Here is a 22,746-nt window from a genome sequence, read left to right on the forward strand (position 1 = left end):
ATAATAAATGTTAAACATTTGGCCCAATCGGCAACTGCCGCCTGGTTTCAAGATGGGCCGACCCAATCCAAGGTTACCCGGACATATTCAAAATCTGGCAATAATGTCATATTATTTCACCATCTTTACACCAAAATAAATAGTGAATGTGGGTGGGGCTGTGTCGGTGTGGTAATGTGGGCTGGTGTGGTAACAGTGCCAGGGCTGAATTTTTGTCCCAGTCCGCCCCTGTATAGAAGAAACATAGAGGATGCCAGGGGGAATAAAGCAGTAAAGAAAACAAAAAGGTAAACAAGAAATACATATAAAATAAAGCTTAAAATAACAAAATATTACGAGTGTAAGCAATTTAAAGTGAAATACTGATGTTATAAGGGGATGGTGTATACTGGTGTTTAAATAGGGCATGACAAGATATTGTTTTCCTAGACTTAGTTTTTTTCTGAACTAGAAAGTGTTCTGAAATATTGTTTCAATTCTTTTATGAATACCTTAAAAAGCAGTTTATTATTGGATAATAATTTGTGGATGTGATATTTAGCAAGTAAAAGATCTAGGAAGTAGAACGCTTTCTCTGTATTATTGTCTGTACCGATAAAACCAAAATAACACATTTTCCCAAAACAAAGAAAAAAATGGAATATATAAACTCAAACACAAATTTGCAAAAGTTACCCCAAAATATTGTTACCCCAATTTTTTCATTTTGTAAATTGCAGAAAACGCGCATTTTGCCGATATCTGATTTAAAGCTACTCACTGGGTAGGATCTGTGGAACAGTTTTTGCGATCCCTATTTTTTAACAACAGCATGTTGCGCTCGCTTCAGCGTGATGACGTCAGCACTGACGCGTTCATCCAGCGTCGAGTCTTCAGAGCTGAGGTGAGTCGTTGACGCTTTTTCTCGTGTTTACACAACAATAAAACACACTTTACAGTTTATTAAAGCGACAATCTGCGACTAGTTTCTGCATTGAGTTCACCTCTATCTGTGTGTCTGCTGACCAAAACAACACAGCAGGCGGAGAGCAGCTCTGAGAGGACAATATGAGTGAATGTGCTTTTCTGTATATCTTCAGTGTGTACCTTCTTCAACTTCTGGATTAATAATATTTATAAATGTGACCTGTGAATGTAATTTAGTGTTGTAGGTATATGACGTTTAGCACTGAAAACATGATTTGTGGTGCTCATAATAACTAGTGAATATAGTAAATAGTAATAAGGTAACTTACTAAAGTAACTGTACGTTACTTTACATAGCCTGTGTATGTGGTAGCAAAAATGTGGTAAATGCTTTCGAGGTATTTAAACTGTAGGTCTATGTAGAGCTCTGAAATAAAACAACACTGGTTTCCACCTTATGATATTGAAGTCTTCAGATCAGGTTAATTGTATTAGTTTCAACAGACTTGGGGAAAATTGCGTAATTACCTGTTGTATTGTCGACAAGATAAAACTATCAATATAATTTATTTCATTAAGCAGTGTAAGTTAAGCAGATTTGTCTGTTTATTATTCTTCAGTTAAGCTGTGAATACTGGAATATCCCCATCAATCCATCCATCAGGAAGATTTTTAGAGTTTATTGAAGGACAGTGAGAAGATGAGTGATCCAGAACCCTGCAGAATTAAACAGGAAGACACTGAAGAACTAATAGGTTTGTGTTTATTCATTACTCTACAATAATGAGGCTGAACAGCAGTGAAGTTGTGAATCTTTTAGCTCTTTATCAGTCTTGGTTCTTTTTCCTTTTACCTTTTATTTTATATTGTTTACAATTAGTGTTTAAAAATGCAATTCATCCTCAACTTTCCTTCATGTATCAAATTTGCCATATATATTTACATGTATTATATAGTTTTGGGTAAGTTGCACAAAGTAATAGATTACAAATTACTACTTGAAAGTTATAATCTGATTACATGACTAATTTCTACATGTAGAAAATAAACAGACACTTTTAAGTTACTTTGTACGTCTTTTTAGGTTTTTTAAGTAAAAAGTTGTAGGTCTTTAATTATATAAAATTGAAGAAAAATAGGACAAAGATTTACACTGTTTTATTAACATTACAATAAAATTATTGTAAGCCTTTTGAGATTTGCTGACACAAAGCCCCGTCACAATGTATTCCTAAACAGATCCAGCACTTTTATCACGTTGATCAAATTACAACAACTTTAACCATGAGGTAAACACAAAACAAAACTTTCCATCCGGAGCTCCTTCATGGGACTCAACGTTTGTAAGCAGTCGCTCCAACAGACTCGCGCGGCTCTCAGTCCCGCCCACACTCGTCAGTGCTTGTTACGACTGAAGTTTATTTATTTATTTATTATTGCGAATTGTACTGTCTTTTTCTTTGTCCCGCCTTCTTGTTGTTTTTCTGTTGTCTCATAGGCTCCCATACCGGCATGATCCCGTGTTCTGATTGGCTGCTGGTCTCGGAGGCCTGTATATAAGGGAGCTTCCGGCAGGGTTCTGGGAGCTCATTTTCGTTGCGACAGTTGTTGGGAGTGGAGCTCCTGGATTTCCCTCACCCCTCCGGCCGATGACCAACAACCGATTTTGTACTAATGTTCGTTAAACGTTAACCTTTGTTGAGAATTTGAGCGTGTAGGGGTGGCCTGCCTATTTATTTGATTACTTTTGACTTTGTTTATGTTTATGGAGTAAGGTAAACTTCTTGTATTTTTCTTTAAATAGTAATAGGTAATTTAGTGCATTTACTTTATAGATTCTTTTTTTGTTTTGTTATTTTGGCCTGTGGTCACCCTGAAGAGACGGTCATTTATATTATCTACATTTTTTTATAATAAATCTATTCATATACTCTCAACTGCGTTTCTGAGTTTGGTTGTCGATCGAAGGGAATCTTTTGCCTTAAGTTTTGTTTGGGAAATCCACCACCCCAACACATTTGTTTTCTTCGTTTATTATGCCCATATTGTTCCTCCTAGACTTGGAGCATAATAAGCCGAACAATCACAGAGCTGCATTTTTTAAGAGGTGCGCGTCACTAAGGGCTATGCGTCCACGTGTGGGCCAACACCGTAGCATGTGCATGCGCTTGGCGCAGAAGTATAAATCAGCAATTAATCAGAGTTCCTCACACTATTGAGCCCTGCTAGAGCACCATCTGCTGTTAGCAAACTGATAGAAAGTAGCCTCTTAAAATATAATTTACTTGCTTTATTTTCAGATGTGATGGGAGCAGTGAAGAGTGAAGAACTGAGTGAAGATGAGGAGAAACATCAGGTCAAAAGTGAAAGAAAAAATCAGCCAAATATGGAACGCAGTTTTTTAGTGAATACAACAGCCGTAAAAGGTTTCACCTGCACTCAGTGTGGAAAGAGTTTCGGGCGTAAACATGATCTCAATCGTCACATGAGGATCCACACTGGAGAGAGACCTTACAAGTGTTCACACTGCGACAAGAGATTCAATGAGCCAGGATACCTGAAAGCACACGAGAGGATTCACACTGGAGAGAAAACACACACATGTGATCAATGCGGCAAAATATTTTTGAGGTCTTCCGATCTGAAGACCCATCTCATAGTTCATAAAAATGAGAAGCCTTATTCATGCTCTGAGTGTGGAAAGAGTTTTAGACATAAACTTTATTTAAAAGTACATCAGAAGGTCCACACTGGTGTGAGAGACTTTGTGTGCTTAGAGTGTGGGAAGAGTTTTACTAGCTCTGGAAACTTGAAACAACACCAGATGATGCACACTGGAGAGAAACCGTACAAGTGTTCACACTGCGACCAGGGATTTGCTTGGCCACAATCACTGAGAAGACATGAGAGAATTCACACTGGAGAGAAACCGTGCGCATGTACTCAGTGTGGGAAGAGTTTTATTAGAGCTGGAGACTTGAAACAACACCAGAGGACTCACACTGAAGAGAAACCGTACCAGTGTTCACACTGCGACAAGAGATTCAGTCTGTTACAATACCTGAAACGACACCAGAGGATTCACTCTGGAGAGATACTGTACACGTATTCAGTGTCTTAAATACACACATGAGGATTTACTGTGGAGAGAAAACACACAAATGTGATCAGGGCCAGAGTGGGACTCCTTTTCAGCCCTTAGACCGGCCCACCTCAGTTCATGATTGACTATATTAAAATAAGGTCATTTCTAATTCAGTTTCTAATGACACGATCATGTCTTTTTTCAAGGAAACAGCTGCTTTAGAACTTCAAATGTTTTTCATCAATATGAGAACATTGAAGAATAGCTAAATCTCCAGCACTACTCTTTAAAACATCACAATGTCTTTTCCTGCAATATCTGAATGTATATTCTGTGCAAAATTCTTTATAGATGTCCAGTCATTTGTAACGGTGGTCACACAAAAAATAAAAATAAAATATGTACACCTATATAAGTAATCCAAAGAGTGTTATATGTCTTAACACTAAAGCCTGGTTTATACTTCTGCGTTAAGTGACCGGCGTGACCCACGGCGCATGCAACCTGCGTAGCTGTGCATGTATACTTCTGCGCGCTGTCTCTGTTGGTCTGCATTAACACTTCTGAAACGCTAGTTGGCAGTGAGGTGTTAATGCTTCTCTGTGTCGAGTTTCTTCGCTGCTGTTTTGCTTTTCCTGAACACTTCCTGAATGTACAAGTGGCTTAAACTCGCTCATTTTGAGGCAGGAACCGGCGGACGTGCAACAACTTTAACTATGAGGAAAACACAAAACAAAACTTTCCATCCGGAGCTCATTCACAGGACTCCACACTTGTAAACAATCGCTGCATCAGGCTCGCACCATTCACGCGGCTCTCGGTCCCGTCCAGACTCGTCAGCGCTACCAAGCCGACCAATCACAGAGCTTGCGCTACGCGTCGTTGCAACGTGTAGTTACATTTTTTGAGAGGTGCACGTCAGCGACGCCGATGGCCACGGCGTAGGGCTATGCATCAACGCCGTAGCATACGCGTGCGTTTGAAGCAGAAGTATAAATCAGCCTTTAGAATAAAATTATATATATATAAGTGCGGTTCGAACTTGGGTCGGTGACATTGTAACGCAACGTGCTGACCACTGGACCACAATGGCACTGTTATGCTGGTGCGCTTGGATTAAAAAATAAGGGTTGCACTGTTGTCTCAAGTATTGACAAGTTATGTCAGATTTATTAATATAGTGAATCATCTGATTTTCATTGAGCAGGTGTAATATTCATTAATATTAATTATTCAAATTCTTATATTCACTAAGGTGCCGCTGTTTGGGGTTGAATGATAGTTACGTCATCATTAACCTGCAGGCTGCATTTTGCTCACAGGGCTGCGAGAAAATAAATAAAAAGAGCGGCGCTGCGGCAAAATAAAAAGAGTGAGGCTATAGTCAAATAAATAAATAAATGTAAAAAGTGCGACTGCTCAGAGTGCAAGCATCTAGGGACACCGGCCCAATAGGGATTCTCCCGGTCCTCCCGATTAGCCAATCCAGGCCTGAATGTGATCAATGCGGTGAAACATTTTTGAAGGCTTCAGCGCTAAAGAAACATCTTCAAGTTCATACGAGGAGAAGCCTTATCCATGTTCTTTAGCTCCATCAGAATCTTGCTCAGCCCCTGACAAGGATATCCCAATAAATTTTCCTATTTCCTTTAATGAGATAAAACAGTCAGTTTCTGTGTACAACCCTTAAGCAGTAAGTCCCCGGCATACTTTAAACAAAACTGAGGAGCAAACTGAAAAATCCATCTGAAACTGAGTTAATTTTGAGTTTGTTGTTGAAGTTCGCATCAGATGAGGGACTTCATTTTGGCTCCTAAACACCTTTGAGCTGCCATTGGTCTGTAGTGATTCTGCAGTCTGTTCTGGAGCTCCGGCTTCTTTGACATGCAAGTTCTTCCCCCCAATTAATTTCTGACTCCACGATGTTCAGACAGGAGAACAACACCCAAAACAGCAACACTAGCCACATGAATACACTGAAGAGTGGAGCAGCAGAGCTGGTGCAGATATATCCGCACCTGTACAATCGCTAGTGGAGTCTCTCACTGAATGAGAAGCCCACCTTATCTTTTCTATCAGCTTGTGCACACCGGCAGCACCAAAATACACAAACTAATCCTGTTTATATGAAATAAAGCTGCTGGGTGTTGCTAAATAAAGACGCGGGGCATGAGCGCAGCCAAAGATGACTTAGCGTTTTGCTTAGATGGGTTTTTCTTTTGGATAAACGCTAAACACTTGAGTTCTGACCACATGTGCTTGGTTGTATACAGGGCCGACCCTGTACATTCAGGGGCCCTAAGCTGAATAATATTGAGGCCCTATCATGCTCTGATAGTAGCCGTTGCAAATCAGCCCTTAATGGTTGTATTGCTTATTAAATACATCAGTAGCTATGTTTCCATCCACCTATTTTAATGTGCATTTTGAATATGTGCATAAAAACGGTCATTGGAAATGCCAAGATGCGCATACATTTTGAAAATGCGCAAAAAAATAAAAAAACGTGCATAACTGAGTAGGATACATTTTTTATTCGAAAAGGAAAGATGCTCATACACTACGATGGAAACACTTTTACTGCACAAATTCCAGTATGCGCATTAAAAAAGGTCATGTGATTTTGTTATAAGAGATCATGTGATAATGATAATTTGTGTGAATGCACAAACCAGCAGGTTTGAGCACACTGTAAACCATCTGAAATGTTGTTTTTGGTCATTCTAAAACACCTGAACTGTTTCAGTAAGGAGGTTCAAACAACTCAGAGTTTAAACTTGAACTCTGAGTTGATTTACCGAGAGATTAAAAACTCTGAGTTTTCGGTTTCAGAACAGCTGATCTGAGTTGGGTCAATCAACTTCGAGTAGACCAACTCAGAGTTAAGCGCGCACACCGTGACTTTAAAAAGGCATTATCAATGGAGCGCAGACATTACGAGTGACTATGGCAATATCTTATAAAAGAGATCACCATTTCTTTCTCCAGCTGAACTTGATGTTCTCATGCAAAGTTATAGCAAATATGAGTGTATATATTTGAAAAGAAGCAACCATCAGTGAAGAAGAGACAGTTAGCGTGGAAAACAGCTGCTCAAGTTAATGCCTAATTTCACTTTTTAAGTATTTAAATATTTAAGTATAATAAAATAAGTAATGTAATTTGTGACGTTTATATTTTTTTTCTAAACTTTTTTATACATTTATTAGTTTTAAATGATTTAACAGTGCACTTGTGTGTCTGCCTTTTTTATTGATCAAGTGATAGAGGTTAATATAACATTTAGAAGGTAAGCAGTACTAAAAATATTTTTAGAAAGAATAATAATCCCATTAATCTAGTTACAGTGCATGTCGAAGGTGAATTTAATTGAATTATTTATTAAAAAAGGATAAGCCATTCTAGTACAGTTATTCTGTGTGTGACTAAAATGTAGGCAATAGCTATGTTTCCATCCAAATATATTACATAAATGTATGTGCAAAACTGGAATATTGCATAAAAGATGCGAATAAAATTCCATCCAACGAGTCAAAGAGAAAAAAATCGTCACTTCCTGATTAAACTGGCACCAAATATCAACAGTAAAAGCAGAATTTACTGTGGTAGAAGAAGCTGCGTCAATTAATTCTTTATTTAGCCTAATTAATGTACACGTGGGGGCGTCTGAAGCCATGAGACGCGGAGACTCTTGACACGCACCAGACATTCGGAGGCAATTAATAATATACACTAATACTGAAACAGTTCAGGCATTTTAGAATGACTAAAACAATATTTAAGACGTGTTACAGTGTGCTAGGCCTGCTGGTTTGTCCATTTACACACATTTTCATTATCATATGATCATGATCTTTTTTTTAATGTACATACTGTAATTTGTTCAGTAAAAGTGTTTCCATCGTAGTTTATGCGCACATTTTATATCGAATAAAAGTTTATCCTACTCAGTTATGCGTGTTTTTTATGCATATTTTAAAAAGTTATGTGCATCATGACGTTTCCATCAATCGTTTTTATGCACGTCCAAAATGAGCATTAAAATAAGTGGGTGGAAACGTAAGACTTAGGCGAGAAATACCACTTCATCTTTAAAAAAGGGGAGGAGACCGACAGAAACTCTGAGTTTAGAGAATAAAACCTGCTTCTGACCAGGTTAGATTCACAGAGTTAGTTACCACAGTAACTGACTCTGAGTTAAAGTTACCTCTCTTTCAGAAACAGGCTTGACTTACCCTGCTTTCTCGAGTTTAACAAACCTGCCATTTTGAAACGGAAAACCCAGAGTTTCTCTCATTTCAGGGTTAAAATACTCTGAGTTTTCAGTTAACCTCCTTTCTGAAACAGGCCCCTGAACTGTTTCAGTATTCGTGTTATATTATTGAGCGTCTGTGCTCTGCGTCCTTCAAATGGCACGGCGCAATCACTGCTTGTCAGGATTGTCTTCTGAGGCGCAAGCACATTTATTAGATGAAGACAAGATTGATGCAGCTTTTACTAGTAGCCTACTACTTTTACTAGTAACAATAACATTCATTATATCAGAAATTACCATTGTTTGTTATTCATATATATCATGTCACATTTTCAGCAGTTTAGTTATCAACAACTGGATTATTAATATCAACAATTAAATTGTTAATTTCAAGAATTTATATCCTGACAATAAATAAACATCAAAACAGCTTGCCATATTGTCAACAGTTGGCGCGTATTTTACGATCCTCCAATGCGCTCGGCCTCACCGTGATGACGTCAGTGCTGACGCGTTCATTTAGCGTCGAGTCTTCAGAGCTGAGGTGAGTCGTTGACGCTTTTTCTCGTGTTTACACAACAATAAAACACACTTTACAGTTTATTAAAGCGACAATCTGCGACTAGTTTCTGCATTGAGTTCACCTCTATCTGTGTGTCTGCCGACCAAAACAATACAGCAGGCAGAGAGGAGCTCTGAGAGGACGATATGAGTGAGTTAGAATTTTTCTGTGTATCCTTTGTGTGTAACAACTTCTGGATTAATAATATCTATAAATGTGATCTGTGAATGTAATTGTAACTTAGTGCTGCAGATATATGACGTTTATCACTGAAAGCATGATTGTGCTGCTCATTATTAACCAGTGAATATAGTTTATAGTATTAAAGTAACTGACTAAAGTTCCCTATTTGTTTGTGTCTTTACATTCCACTTTTTATGTGGTAGCAAAGATGTGGTAATGGTTATGAGGTATTTAAACTGTAAGCCTGTTGAGATTTCTGAAAAATAAATAATTTAGTGTTAAACAGTCAGTATAAAATGAGCTGATCTGCTGCTGTTTAATGAGTGTTTATAGTCTGAGACTCATTAATATTATCAGAGCTGCTGAAATCCTCTTTATTTCATGTCAACAGTTCCTGTTTTCACCACATATTGATGTCTTCAGATCTACAAATGAAGTTGATTGTGTTTGTTTCAACAGACTTGACGAAATTACATAATTACCTGTTGTATTGTCTACAGGATAAAGCTATCATAATATAATATATTTCATTAATCAGTGTAAATTAAGCAGATTTTTTTGTTTCTTTCTTCAGTTCAGCTGTAAATACTGGAATATCCCCATCAGTCTACAAGTGAAGACGAGCATCAGACCATCAGGAAGAAGAGAAATCTGCAAAGGACAGAGAGAAGATGAGTGATCCAGAACCCTGCAGAATTAAACAGGAAGACATTGAAGAACTAATAGGTTTGTGTTTATTCATTACTCATCAATAATCAGGCTGAATAACAGTAAGCTTGTGATTTTTTTTTAGCTCTTTATCAGTCTTGGTTCTTTTTCCTTTCACCTTTCATTTTATATTGTTTACAATTTGTGTTTAAAATGCAATTCATCCTCAGTTTTCCTTAATGTGTTTAATTTTGCCATATATTTTTAGATGTATATTATATAGTGTTGGGTAAGTTACACAAAGTAATAGATTACAAATTACTACTTGAAAGTTATAATCTGGTTACATGACTAATTACTAAATGTAAAAAGCAAACAGACACTTTCAAGTTACTTTCTACGTCTTTCTTTAGGTTTTTAAAGTCAGAATTGTAGGTCTTTCAGTTATTTAAAATTGACCGGAAAATACTACAAAGCTTTACACTGTTTTATTAACATTGTTTGTTGTTGTCATTTAGGAATCCCTGACACAAAGCCCTGTCACAACATATCCCTGAACAGATCCAGCACTTTTATCACATTGAAGTTTATAAGCGCTCATGCTGTGTGCATCAGACGGTTCACAATATCACAGCTGAAGTTCAGCTAGAATTGTTTTGCAGCATTTATAACCAATTATAGCCTAGTACCCATTTATTGATCAGGTTTTATATCTTTTTTTTTATTTAAGCTTTTATTGACATATATTCTCCTGAACACATTTTACGTACACATCTATTCTTATGGCTCGTTTCCACTGAAAAGTACAGTACGGTATGGGTCACCTTTATCAGGCTTGCGTATCCACTCCCAAAAGGGTACCCTTTTTGTGGGCGAAGTGTATGACAGAAAGTTTCAGATGATGTCATTTTTAACTCAAGGAAATGTCTACAATAAAGCTGTACGGGTCGCTTACATATCATATAAGCAGCACTTCTCACAAAACAGATGCTTTAAACACAAATACTTCTGCATAAATATCCATCACTAATCTTTCTATGAATATGATTTGATTATAACTGCAGATCAATGACAGTGTGTAATAGCCTTATTTAACGTCTGCAATTATATAAAATAAACAAATATATGAACGCATACAGACCCTTACAGTCTCCGAAATGTTACCAATTACAGAAAAACTACACACAGCAGACATTTAGTCCTTATTTAGGTTAAAAAACAACACAAAATATAGCTTACAGGCAGTGAAATCCTCTCATCTGTGTCTGTAATATTCAGCAGCACGTGCAAACTCTGTTAGAAAGTAATTGCTTTATTCCGAGTACATAATGGTTCAAAAGCTGATGATAAACATGCCAGTTTGTTCATGTTTTAAGTTGCAGAAGGTTAATTTGCTGCTGTTTTTTCCGGCTTCTTCTTTTTTTTCACGCTCTGATATTAGAGCGAATCAAAAATCACGCACACATTACAGGGCTCGAAATTGCGACCATTTTGGTCGCATATGTGCCCGAAATTTTATCTATGGGTCCTCAAAATATATTTGGGAGCATTTCTGCGAGTGGATAAAATTGTTGTGTGCGACCACTTATACTGCAAAATGTTCACCACATGCGCGGATTCGGGAGACATTCACGCGGAATGCATCTCTAAGCTCTTTGTCTGCACTTGAAACATGAAACGCAGCGCTCAGGAACGGTTTAAAACAGTTGTCATGTCAACTTGCTGCAGTAAATAAAGCCAAGTCCGTAATGCTTGCCCCGCCTTCGCGCTCTTCTTATTGGCCCACCACTGCTCTAGCACTGAAATATCAGCTGTCAATCACTCAGTCAATGCCTTCTGGCTTGGGATGACAGAGAGAGCTACTACCATAAAAAATTGAAAAGCGCTAAAGATGAGAATGAAGATAACACTGACAGATTGTGTTTTAGAAACCGTGGCATCTAAAGTTACAAATAATGACACATCTTACTAGTGATCATGTGCTGAATGTTAATCCACCATCTACACTTTTCCAAGAGTAGAAGACTTCCACTGGCTTTAAGTCCGCTATGAAAAGTCTGTGGGATGGAGTTTTCAGGAAACTGTTTGCCACATCTAGCACGAGAGCTTCTGTTTAATCCTTCATATAATCGCCAGATGCTGTCTGCCGTGCAAGTGGCGGCTATATGTCAAATTTAATACCATGTAAACCATCGCATACGGGCTTACACTGACTAAACTAACATCGCTACTCATAAAAATTAACATGACGTATGCATATAATAAGGTACAGTATATGTCAAAAGCATCAGTGCAATATCAGACAGCACCCGTGAGAACAGCACAGTTATACCGTTAACAGATTCATTCATGTCCAGCAGTGCGTGCAGGGCCGGTGAGCGCTCCGTGTATGCTTTGGTCACTCAGTTATGTTAGAAAAATCTATTTTCCTGTTATAAGGGGATTTCGTTGAGACATATTTTCCTTACGCTTGCATATATATATATTTTTTTTTTTCTGCTTGTTAGTTTGATTAGTGTTGATTTCAAATGCAATAAATATGTTTGTATAACACTTGTAGTAACGGTGCTTATAATTGGCGGGTGCGACTAAATTTTGGCTGTGCGCCTACATTTTTAAAGTTAGGAGCACCGGTGCTACCAAGCAAAAAGGTTAATTTTAATTAATGTGCTCAAGAAGTTCGTTATATCAAATATAGACGCAATTGCGAGCTCTCCTGACAAAGTGAAACCGCTCGCACTTTTAGACGGGCTCGTAAACGCAGCACATTTTGTTCTTCTTGGCTTAGTGGCTGTTCATCAAGAGGATGACGAGGTTAGTTTGAGCTCGGGGCGATCATGGCTTGGTATTATATGTACATAGTATTACGTTGTGTGCTGATTCGCCTTTATTTAATCACCCTAATTATACAAAGTTAAAATCAGGATCCTCCCTTCGCTATATTTCTTAGCTAGAGTTTAGTTAAAGGATCGTCTTTAAAGAATGTATTTTGCAAAAGAACAAATTAGATTCATACTTCACCACACAGGGTAACTTTGATGGGTTCTGGAAAATGAATTCAATGTCCACTCCAGTGAAGAAAAGTAATCAAATACACTTTTATTAATAAAATAAAATCCAGTGAAAAAGTAGAATAAACAAAAGACAAACAGAAAACAAAAATCCTTACTTTGTCCCCAGTTGGCGGACAAAGGGCAACCAACCTCAATGAACAGAAGTCGGGAACCACAAAGCTGATGAGTACATGTCAGCTTTTATACTCAGTGTCTCAGTGACAGTATTCATAAATCAACCCTAAACACAGATGCACAGACTACTTAAATCATACATTCAAGGAGCATGCTAAAGTAAAAAGACAGATATATAGTCATCAAGAGTACATTATATCATATAAATCAACATTCAGGCATTTTAATATAAGCCTTGATTTATAATATAGATATGCACTTAGATTCAGCTGCGTGAACTCGGTAGAGAGTTCAGCAAAAGTACAAGTTGGGAGTTCATTCAGAGTTCGACTACTAGCAAGAGGGTCATCTGAACTAGCAAGGGGTTCACAGAGAGTTCGTCCAGCTGATTTGTTTGCTCACCGCGCCCTCTGCCGGAGACGCCTCTCCTTTCTCTTACGTTTCACTTCATCATTAAGAGTTGTGCTTTTACGCATAGGAATATCAGAATACATCAGTGATTTTTTGTGTCTCACATGATTAATGTCATTTGACCCATCAATCATTACAGTTGTAATGTCTCGGCTGTGTATTTAGAAATGGTGCTTCCTTTGTTTTCATTCTGACGTATCTCTGACATATCTCTGTAAACCAATAGCGTTCAGCTGCGAGTCTAGCCCTGTCTTTTGGTACCCTTGGTACCCTTTGCAAAGGGTGACCAAAAAGTGGTACAGTTTGGTTCTGTACGCCTTTTGCTAGTGGAAACGTACATAAAAGTGTACCGAACCGTACTGTACCACTCAGTGGAAACTGGCTATTAATCAGAATTGCTCACGCTGTCGAGACCTGCTTGAGCGCCGTCTGCTGTTGGCTAACTGTTAAAAGTAGCCTCTTAAAATGTGACTTATTTACTTAATTTCCAGATGTGATGGTGAAGGCGAAGACTAAAGAACTGAGTGAAGATGAGGAGAAACATCATGTCAAAACTGAAGGAGAAACTCAGTCAGAGATTGATCATAGTTTTTTAGTGAATACAACAGCCGTAAAAGGTTTCACCTGCACTCAGTGTGGAAAGAGTTTTAGGCATAAACGGGATTTCAATCGTCACATGAGGATCCACACTGGAGAGAAACCTTTCCAGTGTTCACACTGCGACAAGAGATTCAGTGAACCAGGAAACCTGAAATCACACATGAGGATCCACACCGGAGAGAAAACACACACATGTGATCAATGCGGCAAAACATTTTTGAGGTCTACAGATCTGAAGACCCATCTTAGAGTTCATACAAACGAGAGGCCTTATCCATGCTCTGAGTGTGGAAAGAGTTATACACATCGATATATTTTGAAAGTACATCAGAAGGTCCACACTGGTGTGAGAGACTTTGTGTGCTTAGAGTGTGGGAAGAGTTTTACCAGCACTGGAAACTTGAAACAACACCAGATGATGCACACTGGAGAGAAACCGTACAAGTGTTCACACTGCGACAAGGGATTTGGTTGGTTAAAATCACTGAAAACACATGAGAGGGTCCACACTGGAGAGAAACCTTACCAGTGTTCACACTGTGACAAAAGATTCAGTCTGTTACAATCCCAGAAACGACACCAGAGGACTCACACTGTAGAGATACTGTACACCAGGGGAGTCCAAATTCGGCCCTCGAGGGCCGGTGTCCAGCAGAGTTTAGCCCCAGCTTGCCTGAACACACCTGCAGGGATGTTTTTAGAAAGCCAATAAGAGCTTGATTAGCTAGCTCAGGTGTGTCTGATTGGGGTTGAAACTAAACTTTTCAGGACACCGGCCCTCCTGGACCGAGTTGTACACATATTCAGTGTCTTAAATACAGACGAGGATCCACACTGGAGAGAAAACAGACAGATGTGATTATCGCGGTGAACATTTTTGAAGGCTTCAACACTGAAGAAACATCATTCATACAAAGGAGAAGCCTTATCCATGTTCTTTAGCTCTATCAGAAACTTGCTCTGCCCCCGACAAGAATTTCCTACTAGATTTTCCTATTTCCTTTCATGAGATAAAACAGTTTCTGTGTACAACCCTTAAGCAGTCCCCGGCATACTTTAAACAAAACTGAGGAGCAAACTGAAAAATCCATCTGAAACTGAGTTAATTTTGAGTTTGTTGTTGAAGTTCGCATCAGATGAGGGACTTCATTTTGGCTCCTAAAACCATTTGAGCTGCCATTGGTCTGTAGTGATTCTGCAGTCTGTTCTGGAGCTCCGGCTTCTTTGACATGCAAGTTCTTCCCCCCAATTAATTTCTGACTCCACGATGTTCAGACAGGAGAACAACACCCAAAACAGCAGCACTAGCCACATGAATACACTGAAGAGTGGAGCAGCAGAGCTGGTGCAGATATATCCGCACCTGTACGATCGCCAGTGGAGAGAGTTTGAAGAGAGTCTCACACTGAATGAGAAGCCCACCTTGTCTTTTCTATCAGTTTGTGCACACCGGCAGCACCAAAATACACAATCCAATCCTGTTAATATGAAATAAAGCTGCTCATAAACCATCTCCATTTTGTTCAGTCGTTATTGCACTAACCACAGGTAAACGAAAATAGGCAACTAGGACAATAGGGAGCTAGAGATGACTTAGCGTTTTGCTTAGATGGGTTTTTGTTTTGGATAAACGCTAAACACTTGAGTTCTGACCACATGTGCTTGATTGTATACAAGGCCAACCCTGTACATTCAGGGGCCCTAAGCAGAATAATATTGGGGCCCTATCAAGCTCTGATAGTTGCCATTGCAAATCGGCCCTTAATGATTGTTTTGCTTATGAAATACACCAATAGCCACATTCACACATACAGACCTCTCAGGAAAATTACCGGCAATTCTCTGGAAAGTCTGAACGTGTGAACAGGCTCTTTTTGAAAATATTAATAAATTCGTTCTGTCAATTTTCCAGAGAGAAGTTGTAACATTAGTGGTAATTTGCCTGAATGCTGCTGTGTGTGAACGCAGAAGGAAGATTGCTGGAAAGAGCGAGTTCACGTCTAGAACCTCTGACGTGAGACGTCTACTTTAGCCAATCAAACACTGAGACGCATTCACATCCATGCTGTTCATAAAATAAAAGCCTTTGCATATCTTTCCAGACACATTCAGCTGCTAGATCTTAGTCAGATAACGTTTCTATGTTCCTTCTTAATGCCAACTGTGGAAAAAATCTGTCGATAAATGCTTATGATAAACCACTGTTTGTTAACCTTCAAGCTCTGCTTCAGTTGCTTTGACACGTATGCGGTGAGCGCCAGCATACACACATTTTATAAACATCTCAACATGCGAAAATGTTCCTCCATATTTTAATTTAAGTTGTTCACCATACTTCTCCATCGACAGAATTTGTAATGTAGTGAAGTGTGTAAACATTTAGCTGCGGTTTGCGGTTCTCTGGGACAAAGCAGCTGCATGAATGCTAAAGCTTTAAATCAAAAGTGAAACCATCAACAAAACCCAGACCACCTCTGTGTTTACAAATACAAGCGCAGCCGTTTAGAGTTCATTTCTGGTTAATGATGTCAGTATATACAGGTATTTTGGAATTGATGCGTGAATCGTCTTTTCTGGTAAAAATTCCAGAACGTCCGTGCCTGTCTGAACACCTTTTTATGAATTTATGGGTAAATTGGTTCCGGAAGATTTCCCCATATTTACTGGTATCACCGTGTGAAAGGGTCTAGTGAAACAGAAATGTAAAGCTTAAAGATTTGGTACATTTTCTATTGGTGCACACAAACTGATTGAAACCAGTAGATGAAGTTTATTTCTCTGCAGTTGCCTATTTTCAATAAATGTGCTGGATTATGTCTTTAACATCATCATTAGGCCTACTTAAAGTAAATTCAGTAAGCTGTTTGCTGTTACAAAATCTCAGTGTTTAAGGTCTGTTTTCTTTAAAAGTCTTTGACATTCACCACCTGATTGATGTACGATATAAAGTGGGTCTCAGAATAAACAAGCTCTGCATTTAATTATATTTTTCCACATCATGTCTTTACAATATGAAGATTTACTCCAGTATTTTCAATGGAATTTCTACACTAGCCTGCTATTTCTGCTGTGCATCTTTTTTTTCATCTCATTAAAGAGCCCATATTATGGGTTTTTGAAAATTCCCCTCCATGTAGTGTGTAACACAGCTCTAAGTGAAGTGAAGTATCCAGCTAAGGCTTAAATCTGTTAGTGTACAGTGTTTAAAACTGTTGATTCATCTATAAAAGAGTCGACTCATAGTGCTTCAAACGAGTCGCCTTGATCACGATTCATTAGGTGTTTCGCCATGACGTACGAACGAAACCAAGTTATTCACGTGCACGCGCAAACCCGGGAGATTTCAAACCTGAGGCCCCGCCCTCTGACGCAGAAACCCAGACACACACATACACACACCCACAAACACACACACACACAAACATGCCGGTTGATTGAAGTCACACTGCAGATGGATATATTGAGTCTCTACCCAAAGATGAAACCTCAGCATTATAACCAAGCAGTTGGAAACTTCTGGAAGCTACATGCTACAAAGAATACTTCATCTGAGTTTGTTAAAGGAAGGATCAGTAAAGAGTAACTGATGGACGTCAGGATGTGTTTCTTCCATTTCTCAAGTGTAAGTACGTGCGGTTAAAGTTGTTGCCTCGTTTACTCTAGCTTGCAAATGTATTTAGTTGTGATTTGTTACTTGTAACCGCGTGTACTGTATCAGGTTAACTGGATATATTATCTTATCGCGTGCAAAGTCACGTTAAAAACGCGACGCGTGCTGTTTGTTTATGGAGCTCCGTGCTAGAGTTCTGCTCCCGCGATTTATTCGGAAATGTATTCCCGCGCCGCAGAAATCTGGCGCGGGGACAGCCGCGGGAATAAATTTCCGAATAAATCGCGGGAGCGGTCGGTAACGGGTTTAATTTGGGACGGGAGCGGGCTGTCTAGCAATATCACGGATATTGCTATGTGAATTAGAAAGAGAGAGTCTGCTTGGTATGAGAGAGCGTATGAGAGAGAGCGAGAGAGAGAGAGAGAGAGAGAGAGAGCGAACGAACGAACGAGCTTTGTGCTGTGTGTATGTGTTTATACAGACAGCTTAGCTGTCTGGACTGTATACTGGGTGATTTTTGGTTGTGTTCTCCGCTCTAGCGGGACCGGGCGCGGCGGGCAGAAAACGGAGCGGGTTCTCAGGCTAAAACCTGGCGGGTGCGGGCGGAAGCGGGAGCGTTGTCATCCGGAGGTGTGTGTGTGTTTTTGTGTGTGTGTGGTATGGCGAGTACACGACTGTCTCCTTCGTTCGGTTATCCGTGGCACTATCCACTCGCCATAGTGTGGCAGCTAAAATCCACGCATACACTATCGAGCGTGTATGAACTGTGATTACTTTTTAAATTGCTGATTAGCTATTGGCCATTTCCCTCTCTGACTGAAGGCAGTCGACCAATCGCGACAGACTGTCATCGGTCCAATCAGCGCAGATTAGCTTCGCGCTAAGGAGGGGTTTGGGAACAAATGAATCACTGGACGATTCATACAGGAGTCGCTGGGATAATTAGGTAAAAATAAATGCAGATTATAAGACCATGAAAGTGTTTTTTGACCTTGCATGCATATTAGACTGTTGTTGGAGACACTTACAACCAAGATATGACCCTATTTCATGTATAATATGGGCTCTTTAAGTCTTTGTAACTGATTATATATTAATTACAACATCTGTGTTGTAAAAGGAACCATATAAAATTGAAAAAGACACATAAACGTTCACCATAAGTTTATCTGTTGGGGAAAGAAACACTAGCTGTGCATATACCCTGTAGAAATCTACTTCTAGAAATCTGTCTGCTCTGTTTTGGAGCCAGGCCTAGCAGAATTTCATTTAGTTGCAGTTCCAGTTACTTCACCAGGTTTCACAAGGGAGAGCGGGATGTTGATGCTTGGTTATTTGACTAGTAATTCAATTCAATTCAGCTTCATTTGTATAGCGCTTTAAAAATGTAGATTGTGTCAAAGCAGCTTCACATAAATGGTCATAGTAACTGGATCAGGGTAGTTCAGTTTTTAGTGTTTAAGTTCAGTTCAGTTTAGCTCAGTTCAGTATGGTTTAAATCATTACTGAGAGTCCAAACACTGAAGAACAAATTCATTGATGCGTAGCTCTACCGATCCTGAACCATGCGAGCCAGAGGCGACTGTAACAATAGTAACAATCACATTCATTATATCAGACGTTAACTTTAGCCCCTTTCACACAGTGATGCCGGTAAATATCTGGCAAATTTCTGGAACGACTTTACCGGTATATTCAAAAAAGCGCTGTTCACACAGGCGAGGACGTTACGGAAATTTTCCGGAAAAGAGCATTCACACATCCATTCCAAAATACCGGTAAATTCTGACATCATTCACCACAAATGAGCTTTAAACGGCTGCGCTTGTATTTGTAAACATTTGACTAAATTACAAACTCTGTGGATGATCAATATTGTGAACAGCTTTCGCAGGATCACTTTCGCATGTCGAGATGTTCATAATATGTGCGTGTGCAGGCGCTCACAGGCTGTTTCACAGGCACACGCAAAGCTTGAAGGTAAACAAACAACGGCTTATCATAAGCATCTAATCGATGATTATTTACACAGTTGGCATAAAGAAGAACATATAAACGTGATCTGACTAACTTCTAGCAGCTAAATGTGTCTGGAAAAATATTCAAAGGTTTTTATTCTCACAAACCACGCGGACGTGAATGCGTCTGACTGTTGTGATTGGCTAAAGCAGACGTCTCACGTCAGCACGTTCTAGACGTGCACGCGCTTATTACGGAAATCTTCCTTCTGCATTCACACAGCGCAGCATTCCGGCAAATTGCCGGTAATGTTACAACTTCTCTTTCCGGAAAATAGCCAGAACGAATTTACCGGTATTTTCAAAAAGGACCTGTTCACACATACAACCTTTCCGGAAAATTGCCGGCAATTTTCCGGAAAGGTCTGTATGTGTGAAAGGGGCTATTGTCTGTTAATCATATATATTATTATGTCACATTTTCAGCAGTTCATTTATCAACAATTACTGACAACAACAATAAAATTGTTGATTTCAAGAATTTATATCCTGAGGATGAATAGACGTCTACACAGCTTGCCATAATTAGCGCGTTTTTTTACGATCCTCCAATGCGCTCGCCGTGATGACGTCAGCGCTGACGCGCTCATTCAGCGTCGAGTCTTCAGAGCTGAGGTGAGTCGTTGACGCTTTTTCTCGTGTTTACACAACAATAAAACACACTTTACAGTTTATTAAAGCGACAATCTGCGACTAGTTTCTGCATTGAGTTCACCTCTATCTGTGTGTCTGCTGACCAAAACAATACAGCAGAGGGAGAGGAGCTCTGAGAGGACAATATGTGTGAATGTGCTTGTGTTTATCTTTGTATCTGAAGTGTGAACCTTCATCAATTTTTGCATTAGTAAGATCGATAAATGTGATCTGTGAATTGTAACGTAGTGCTGCTGATATATGACGTTTATCACTGAAAACATGATTTGTGGTGCTCATTAATAACCAGTGAATATAGTAAATAGTATTAAAGTAACATACTAAAAGTAGTTATTTGTTGTATTTATAAATAAATATCTGGTGTGTATTTGTTACTTTACATACCCTGCATATGTGGTAGCAAAAAATGTGGGAAATGCTTTCGAGATATTTAAACTGTAGGTCTATAAAGAGCTCTGAAAAATAAAACAAAACTTGTTTTCACTTCATCATATTGACGTCTTCAGATCTACAAATGAAGTTATTTGTATTAGTTTCAATAGACTTGAGGAAGTTACGTAATTACCTGCTGTATTGTCTACAAGATAAAACTGTCATAATGTAATTTATTTCATTAATCAGTGTAAATAAAGCAGATTTTTATGTTTCTTTATTCAGTTCAGCTGTAAATACTGGAATATTCCAATCAGTCTACAAGTGAAGACGAGCATCAGACCATCAGGAAGAAGAGAAATCTGCAAAGACAGAGTTTATTGAAGATGAGTGATCTAGAACCCTGCAGAATTAAACAGGAAGAGACTGAAGAACTAATAGGTTTGTGTTTATTCATTACTCTTCAATAATGAGGCTGAACAACAGTGAGGTTGCGAATCTTTTTGCTCTTCATCAGTCTTGGTTCTTTTTTCTATAACCTTTTGATTTTTATATTGTTTACAATTTGTGTTTAAAATGCAATTCATCCTCAGTTTTCCTTAATGTGTTTAATTTTGCCATATATTTTTAGATGTATATTATATAGTGTTGGGTAAGTTGCACAAAGTATTAGATTACAAATTACTACTTGAAAGTTATAATCTGATTACATGACTAATTACTACATGTAAAAAGTAAACAGACACTTTCAAGTTACTTTGTATGTTTGTTTTTAAAGTAAATAAATTGTAGTTTTTTTATGTATTTAAAATTGACAAAAATATTACAAAGCTTTACACTGTTTTATTAACATTGTTTTTAAAATTATTTTAAGTCATTTAGTAATCCCTGACACAAAGCCCTGTCACAACATATCCCTGAACAGATCCAGCACTTTTGTCACATTGAAGTTTATAAGCGCTCATGCTGTGTGCATCAGACGGTTCACAATATCACAGCTGAAGTTCAGCTAGAATTGTTTTGCAGCATTAATAACCAATTATAGCCCAGTTCCCGTTCATTGATCAGGTTTTATTTATTTTCTACATAAGATTTACTTTACATATATCCTCCTGAACACATTTTACGTACTCATCTATTTGTAGTCGGAATTGCTCAAACTGTCGAGCTCTGCTAGAGAACTGTCTGCTGTTAGCAAACTGTTAAAACTAGCCTCTTAAAATGTGACTTATTTACTTAATTTTCAGATGTGATGGTGAAGATGAAGACTGAAGAACTGAGTGAAGATGAGGAGAAACATCATGTCAAAACTGAAGGAGAAACTCAGTCAGAGATTGATCACAGTTTTTTAGTGAATACAACAGCCGTAAAAGGTTTCACCTGCACTCAGTGTGGAAAGAGTTTCAGGCATAACAGCGATCTCAATCGCCACATGAGGATCCACAGTGGAGAGAAGGCTTACAAGTGTTCACACTGCGACAAGAGATTCAATGAGCCAGGATACCTGAAAATACACATGAGGATCCACACTGGAGATAAACCACACAAGTGTGATCAATGCGGCAAAACATTTTTGAGGCCTTCAGATCTGAAGCGACATCTTAGAGTTCATACAAACGAGAGGCCTTATCCATGCTCTGAGTGTGGAAAGAGTTTTACACATCAGTATAGTTTAAAAGGACATCAGAAGATCCACACTGGTGTGAAAGAGTTTGTGTGTGATAAGTGTGAGATGACTTTTATTAGAGTTGCAAACCTGACATGACACCAGATGATTCACTCTGGAGAGAAACCGCACAAGTGTTCACACTGCGACAGGAGATTTCGTAAGGTACAATCCCTGAAAAGTCACGAGATGATGCACACTGGAGAGAAGCCTTACCAGTGTTCACACTGCGACAAGGGATTTGCTTGGCTACAATCACTGAGGACACATGAGAGGATTCACACTAGAGAGAAACCGTGCGCATGTACTCAGTGTGGGAAGAGTTTTATTAGAGCTGGAGTGCTGAAACAACACCAGAGGACTCACACTGGAGAGAAACCGTACCAGTGTTCACACTGCGACAAGAGATTCAGTCTGTTACATTCCCTGAAACGACACAAGAGTACGCACTCTAGAGAGTGTCGTACACGTATTTAGTGTCTTAAATACACTACGCTCCTAAACCCCTTTGAGCTACCATTGGTCTGTGGTGATTCTGCAGTCAGGGCTTCTTTGACATGTCTCCCTCCCCAATAATTTCTGACTCCA

At 38.8% G+C, this 22,746-nt stretch overlaps 2 protein-coding genes and 1 pseudogene across 6 annotated transcripts; all 3 read left to right on the top strand.

Moving 5' to 3' along the window:
- The first annotated feature begins 865 nt into the window (after positions 1-865).
- LOC100151353 (uncharacterized) lies at positions 866-4,401 on the top strand. The gene is made up of 3 exons (NM_001423381.1): positions 866-883; positions 1,527-1,661; positions 3,207-4,401. The coding sequence occupies exons 2-3, from the start codon at positions 1,607-1,609 to the stop codon at positions 4,025-4,027; spliced, it is 876 nt and encodes a 291-aa protein (NP_001410310.1). The 5' UTR covers positions 866-883; positions 1,527-1,606; the 3' UTR covers positions 4,028-4,401.
- Positions 4,402-8,734: 4,333 nt separating this feature from the next.
- Positions 8,735-15,351, top strand: zgc:171435. 5 transcript variants are annotated; one of them, XM_073936188.1, is made up of 4 exons: positions 8,735-8,790; positions 8,873-8,958; positions 9,566-9,717; positions 13,730-15,351. In XM_073936188.1, the coding sequence occupies exons 3-4, from the start codon at positions 9,663-9,665 to the stop codon at positions 14,548-14,550; spliced, it is 876 nt and encodes a 291-aa protein (XP_073792289.1). In that variant the 5' UTR covers positions 8,735-8,790; positions 8,873-8,958; positions 9,566-9,662; the 3' UTR covers positions 14,551-15,351.
- A 4,703-nt stretch (positions 15,352-20,054) lies between these two features.
- Positions 20,055-22,746, top strand: LOC137487257 (uncharacterized; annotated as a pseudogene).

This window comes from Danio rerio, chromosome 22 (assembly GCF_049306965.1).
Source record: "Danio rerio strain Tuebingen ecotype United States chromosome 22, GRCz12tu, whole genome shotgun sequence".
NCBI lineage: Eukaryota > Metazoa > Chordata > Actinopteri > Cypriniformes > Danionidae > Danio > Danio rerio.